General features: G+C 44.6%; 1 protein-coding gene and 1 long non-coding RNA gene across 3 annotated transcripts in view; one reads left to right on the plus strand and one right to left on the minus strand.

Moving 5' to 3' along the window:
• The window catches only part of wnt5a (wingless-type MMTV integration site family, member 5a), a 41004-nt gene extending 36684 nt beyond the window's left edge, over positions 1 to 4320 (minus strand). The window contains exon 1 of one of the 2 annotated variants that reach the window (XM_041191891.1): positions 4302 to 4320. Coding sequence is in view for 1 of the 2 variants with exons in the window: in XM_041191890.1 (XP_041047824.1) it covers positions 3289 to 3294 (6 nt within the window). In the remaining variant the exon portion in view is untranslated. Of the gene's footprint in view, positions 1 to 3288; positions 3754 to 4301 lie in introns of those variants that run through there. The other variant, XM_041191890.1, reaches the window with a different exon arrangement.
• A 221-nt stretch (positions 4321 to 4541) lies between these two features.
• On the plus strand, positions 4542 to 6467 carry LOC121280267. Its single transcript, XR_005943579.1, has 2 exons — positions 4542 to 4724; positions 5494 to 6467. It is a non-coding gene; the product is annotated as an uncharacterized LOC121280267 (long non-coding RNA).
• The last annotated feature ends 261 nt before the right edge of the window (positions 6468 to 6728 follow it).

Genomic DNA, 6728 nt, shown 5'->3' on the forward strand with positions numbered 1-6728 from the left:
ACGTCCCGTGTTCAACACACGGGGGCTCCCTTTCCCCTTGAATGATCGAACGGGAGGGAGGGAGTCCACCCCCGAACACAAAGCATCTCTGAATGCCAATGGAGCCCAGTGAGGACACTGCTCACTTCCCGGCTGTGTAACTCCAGAATACTTCCCACTCTCTTTTTCACCAACATTAATCGAAAAGAGACCTTCGCCAAAATTGTGAATTAAATGCAATTGCTGCACTCCCCCCAAAATTTAACTACTTTCAAATTCAACTTATTTTTTTAATGTTGGGGAGTAGATTGCATTGGTTCAAATGGACATGTCACACGGCTTAAACTGAAATATGGGTTTTAAATATATAGTATACTTGTTACATTGCATTCTTTCAATCGTACAGGGTCCGTTTCAACATATGCAGCGCTAATCATTTTAATAAGCAATTTAGAAATACCGTTTTAACTGTTTTATAAGCGAAAATGTTTCGCTCAGATAAATTTCTACAAAGTTACTGGCATTGTAACTTTGACTGTCCAGTTAAAATGTAAACAAAACCAGTTAAGGAGGCAGGAGTAGTTAGTGGGATGTGATGTCCTTACATTTACAAAAAATAAACAAGTCTCAAGCATTGTCGGGACAATAATCATTATTAAAATTAATATGCAAAGCTGTTGAATTTTGGAAGTAGTGATTATCTAGCAGGAAACAGAAAACTAAGCTTTTTTTTTGTTTGAAAGCATCTTTTGGAGAAATTAGTCTCAATTATTCAACAGCTACTAAAAAAAGTCTCTTTTTGGCGATTCACTTGGGGCTTGTTTTGCAGTTTATAAAGGTGGGGGGGAGGTGTGTGGTATGGCGGGGGGAGACAAGATAGCCATCACTAGTAACACAAGTCCCGAAGACAGGGTTCACCGCGCCCACTAACATCCACTCTCCAACCCTCTTCCAACAGCAGAACCTGCCACCCATACTCCACAGCACGTAGTTATTGACATTCACCCGCTTGCAATGGCAGGGATCTTATACTGTGCTCTTATCTGTCTCCCCTTCGCTCCCCCCCACCCCCATGCTAGTGCCTCCTTCTCTTTGAGGGATTCAGAAACACCAGCCAATTATAGCACGTTATTCCTACTATATTTCTACTCACAGCAGATAGCCTATCGATTCCATTGACAACCATCACCACCTCCTTCCTCGCCCCCCCCCCCCCCCCCCCAACCCACCAATCAACAGTAACAATAGCTTACTATTTCAGAGACTCGGGATTGCTATTCGGTTATAAATTACTTCTGTTAACAAGACCCCTTCTTCCTCCACCCGAGCGCAAGCAACTCACTGCTTCTTAAGACATGTCCCCCATTAATGCCTAAACCCCTCTAATTTGAGATATGTGGGATTCGTTTATACATGTACAACCCCATTAAAAGTGAGTCGGCCAATTTTACGAATCAAGGCCATTGTAAAGATTAAGGTCCGACTGAAATAATAATAATGCAAGTATTTTTATTTTAAACTCGTCCTGCGTCTGTAAATAAAGCTTGGGGAGTGGGAGCGAAAAGCTGCTTCATTCGACTATTTTATTATGTTTTGCTTAAGTCATTAGCGTTTAATTCGTGATCATCCGGAAGCCTTAAAAGACAAACAACCTCAATGTCCTACAGGCAAAGTATTTCAATCGTTCTGGAAAGTACTGTTGCGCTTTTTTATAGTGCGAATGATCAGTTCAGTCAAGCCCTTCATTCCGCTTGGTTCAATCGACTGAGCAGCTAGTGTTTTAGACATTGTGGTTTCCTGATAAATGTGGAATTCCAGCCATGCGATCTCTGCAAACTAAGAATATCTTGCATTTTAATCGTTGCTTTCTTTCTAAATGATTATGTTTCCGCGTAGATATGTGAATGTCGTTTCCACGGCACTCAGAATGCACTAACTTCAAATGCACCAATTTCATTTTTATTTGAAGCTGTTAGAAAATCCAGGCCTTGCCTTTGTCCACTCGGCCAAACTTTGATTTTGTTTGAAATGCCGTGGTTTCTGAACACATACATTTTATCTGTCATTCTTTGCCAAACTCCAAATCACAATCTTTCCGAAGTCCAGCGTACCCGGGGTCAGCAAGCACTGGCTGGGGTTAACAAGTACTTCAACTCACTGGTCATCTGAGACTAGTGGACGGCTCAATTTTCTTTGGCACTTAATTAAAATCGTGAAATTAACAGGTTGTAAACCAAATCATATTCGTTCTAGTCACGGGTTGTTGCTCTTTCGGCAGCAGTGGGCATGTTGAAAAATTAGGAATCATGGCATGGGAGCAGCTTGGTGTAGTTATAGTTTTCCACTTTTTCCAAACTGACAGGGGCCCCTTAAGTGGGATTTAAAATCACCACTTGGTTTTCAACCTGATGTCTGATGGGGAAGTAAAGCGTTTGTTTGCATCAGATCCGCCTTGTTAGTATACAATCCCTTGGCGTTATGGTGCTTTCTGTGACATTTTTAAAATAGTCTTTTGAGCTTTCTGTGGCTTTTTAGCTGTAACTGTGCGTGCTTAAAAAGATTTAACCTGAGAGGGGTTTTTTTGGAGAGAAACTATCGCACAAAGAGAACTCCACACTAGATGGAGCTGCACACCGTTTGGCAACACAGGTTACTACCCACTCAGAATGAAAAATATATTTGTAACATTTCAAATATTTAAAATGTAATTAAGCACACACTCCGTGTTTTCACGTCATGAGTAAGTACTGTACATCCTAGAAAGGAAGTGGAACATTTATACGCTGCGTGGACTGCAATACCTGCTCTACCATTTGAAACAATGTGCATGTTTATCCAAGTTGAAACGAGTTCTCTGCTGGACTTCAAATCATGGTATTGTTATTACATCCTGTCGTATAAAAGTAGGCGCAATAATTAAAACTAAAGAACCCTTGAGATGGTGTTAGTGAGCGCTTCAAAGTTATATCAAGCTCTCAGATGGCGTATCAATCGCAATCTGCCCGTATGCAACTTCTAAAAGCCACTTAAGTGTCAGCAAAAGGCTCTGTAATTTTTATACAGTACTGAAGCAAGAAGCAAGGTTCCCGACTAAAGTTAGAGCCAGCACACACTTGTAGTGCCTGATGTTAGTTTACTGTTACACCCGATGTTAGAAATGGTCACTATTCACACAGCTCCTACACGCTTATACAAAAGGCTGCGCAGAGCATAGTTGCAAGAGTCCCTTCATAACAGAACAATAACAAAATGTACATCTCCGCCTAAAAAAGAGCCACGAACGATGCTGCAGTCTCAAGGCAGACCTACCCCCATATTTCTTTGGCAAAGCGGTCACCAAGTAATCCAAGATTACAGTATCAAGCAGGTAATTCCTCTGCGCTGATCTTGTGCTTAACGTCTTGATCCCTATCACCAAAGCATGAAACGGGTTAAGCACGGGATGTCCTTGGCGTAAGGGCTCCGAGGATCAACACGATGAAAATTGCCTTTCAGATCGAATGATTTAAACCCGGATCAATGAATTAAGCGTCTCAACCGCAGTCCTTTTTTAACTGGTGCAAACGGAGAATACCGCCACTTAGTTCTCTTCCAAGGAATGAAGGTTATTTACAACAATGTCCATCTGCAATAGAAATAATTAGTGCTCCTAACAAACTGTGGGCGTGATGTGCGGAAACACTTTGGAAGAAATAAAATATTCAGGAACAAAATGCCTTTGGCCAGATCGTCAGCAATAAACTTCTAGCGCTTTACCCCAGCTTCCCCCCACCTCCCCCCCGCCCCCCCCCCCCCCCCCCCCTTTCCAAGCCCCCGCACACACACAACACATACACACACACACTCTTGATCTCCGCTGGCACAGGTTTCAAATAGGCAAGCTTCGGGAAGGTTTCCTTTTTCCAGTCCAAGTGAAGTTTTTTTGTGTGTGTGTGTGTGCTCGGATTTTGCAGCCGTTAAAAAACCCAAATCGCTGATAGCAAAGTGCCTCGCAAGCATGGTCCAGAAGTCCTTCCTGACATTCTGAGGCTGTGCTCAGAAGGCAGTGCTCCGGAGTTTGGAGATTCTTCCACCCCCAACCTCCTCCCCCCCCCCCCCCCACCCCAAACCACCTCCCCACCCCCTGATTGCAGCCACGAAAGTATTTGCTGAGCTCCTCTGTGCGGCTCTCACCCTCCGGACCTGCTCCAGGAGCCCCAAGCCCAGCACATTAATCCACTCGCGTCTGCAGCAAGGGGCAGCTCAGGCAAAGGCTGCGCGCTTCCCACAAGGATCGTTCTCCGCCACTGGCTTCTCGGCGCTTCGGTCCCTCTCGCCCTCACCTGTCCGCTCTGATTCTCACTCGGGCTCCTTCTCCTCTCCAACTCGGAAGCTCTGGCTCCTCCCGCGGGCGAGCGGGGCGCATGCGCGCCTCCCTCCCCGCCCGCCAGCTCAGCCCGCCCGCCCGTCAGCCCAGCCCGCCCGCCCGCCACCCGGGCTCTGGGCAGAGCCGAGGCTTCAAGCTGGGCTGCCCCCTGTGCCCGGCACCACACAAAGACGGGGTGGGGGGGGGGGGGGCGGTGGGCAGCTGGAGAAAGCGCCCCTCCGGCGTCGGGAGAGCGACGGTCGATTTCTCAATTAGCGTTGAGCATTTTTTTCAAACAAAACGAGAAGTTATTCTAAAAGTGAGCGATTGAAAACCACAGCAATGCTGCATGGAGCTGACAATTTCACTCACATTACAATGGGGAGTAAGCTGTAACCAGGTAATTATAGTGTTTGTTACAAACTTGCGCAATAAGGAATGTGTGTTATCGATGATTTTTTTAAAATCATGCAACCATGGGTTCATGTTTCTGGGGCATTTTTTTGTATTCGTACACGGGATGTGGGCTTCGCTGGCTGGGCCGGCATTTATTGCCCATCCCTAATTGCCCAATTACAACGGAAGGAACCCCCACCACCCCCATTACAATCTATAGGCAATGCAGGGTGAAGCCATGGGAAGATATGAAAAGGCCCAGTAGATGGGAGGTACCCAAACTTGGTTCTTGCTTACATACTCGGGTAACACGGAGCTTGGTGATGTACTTTAGTTTGATATCATTAATTTACCCATGTATCAAGTTGCTGGCAGTTAGAGATGCTAGTGATCTGATTTATCGATCAGCGAGACAATTACATGAGCAAAGAGCCTTCTCCAAAACTCCAGGCGCAGAAAATTCGAACAAACTGAAGCAGTGAGCGAGAAATGTAAACACAAATCAGACCAAGGTTGCTTTGGGCTTTGGAGGACAAGAGCTCGTGGGCCGCATGCTGGACATCCTTGACTTTAGATGTCATATCATATATGACCTAGATCAAGGTTCACAACTGATTAGCATGTTAAAATTGCTCAAAAAAAAAACATTGTGTCTCTCCGCAAACCTCCTCCACCCACCCCCAACTCCCCATAGTTTGTTCCAATGTTACTTTGGGACAAACAGTAAGGCAACATAACGAACCCCTGTGTTTATTCTGGGCATCTTATTTTAGGGAACTGGAAAAGCTTCATTTCACGGTTCAAGGCTGCATGAGAGAACAAGCGAAGGCTGCTACCCCACAGTCAGCGACTCTGATCACTGAACTTTCCAACATCCAGGAAGTTGCAAATGAAGTTAGTGGAAAATAGTCCAACTCGGGCTGCGTTCAGAGAAATGTCGTCTCATCATTGAATTACATCACATCAAGGTCGGCAGTTTCAACACACAACTGCTACAAGAAGATAAATTAGAATCGTTTCATACGACCGACTTCAGTATCAAAGCCACAGGATCGTTGGATTTCTTATCATCTTTTATTGGCAGAGCCTATGCCTCATACTCTGGTCTCCTTCGGTGTCGTTCAGTTCCTAATGCAGCTCCAATGCTGTAATTACAGACGGCCTTATTTCCGGAAAGGGTGGGAGACAGAGGGAGGGAGAAATCGCTGTGGTATCTTGTCCCCTAAGGCTAAGGTTTTCGGGTTTACAGCAATAGCATATTACAAGGGTGATATTTTACACTAAATAGAGGTTTCTAATCAAACTAACTGTTTTAATGGCTGTTGGAAGGCGGTCCACCTTAGGAAAACAAAAGGGAACACTGCTCAGTTTATAGTCGTATCTCTAAACAGGATGTAACTCCTTTAATTATTTGTTTGTCAATTGCAGTTTTCATGACGTTTTGACTTTTCTGAGGGATCAGCTGAAAGCAGCCGAGATCTGCAAACCGCCGCCAGAATTCATATCAAATGTGCACAATGTTTGGAAACAAAACTTTCAGAATTGCAGAAATGTCGCTGTATTGATGCTAGGAGCGGCTGATCAAAACATTTCTCGTTGTTTAACCACAGGAGAGTGAAAACCAGATAATCACTCAGCAAAAAAAAATTCTCAAGAGAAACACACACAATATATTAAAGCTTTCAGTTGCTGCTAGACAATTTACCTAATCACAAACACTATGTAATAAAGCAAAGTCATAATGGCTCGCCAGACAACATTTTGGTTTAATTTTTGTAATTGGAAAATTGAGTGAAATGCTCGATTCAGGAGAGTTATGCAGTGTTTGTCTTTTTAATCGCGGATGTCAGGGTTTGTTAGATCTATGAATAACATTTGTAATGTTGTGACATGGTGTAAAGTTGGGCTGGATTTAATGTAGCCTGTTTCAGCGGGAATCATGGCGGCCGGGTCCATTTAATCTCAGGAGAGGCACCGCTTCAGTCTCCCGGCGGCGCGAAAACCTCCC

The sequence above is a fragment of the Carcharodon carcharias genome, chromosome 7 (assembly GCF_017639515.1).
Source record: "Carcharodon carcharias isolate sCarCar2 chromosome 7, sCarCar2.pri, whole genome shotgun sequence".
NCBI classification, from domain to species: domain Eukaryota; kingdom Metazoa; phylum Chordata; class Chondrichthyes; order Lamniformes; family Lamnidae; genus Carcharodon; species Carcharodon carcharias.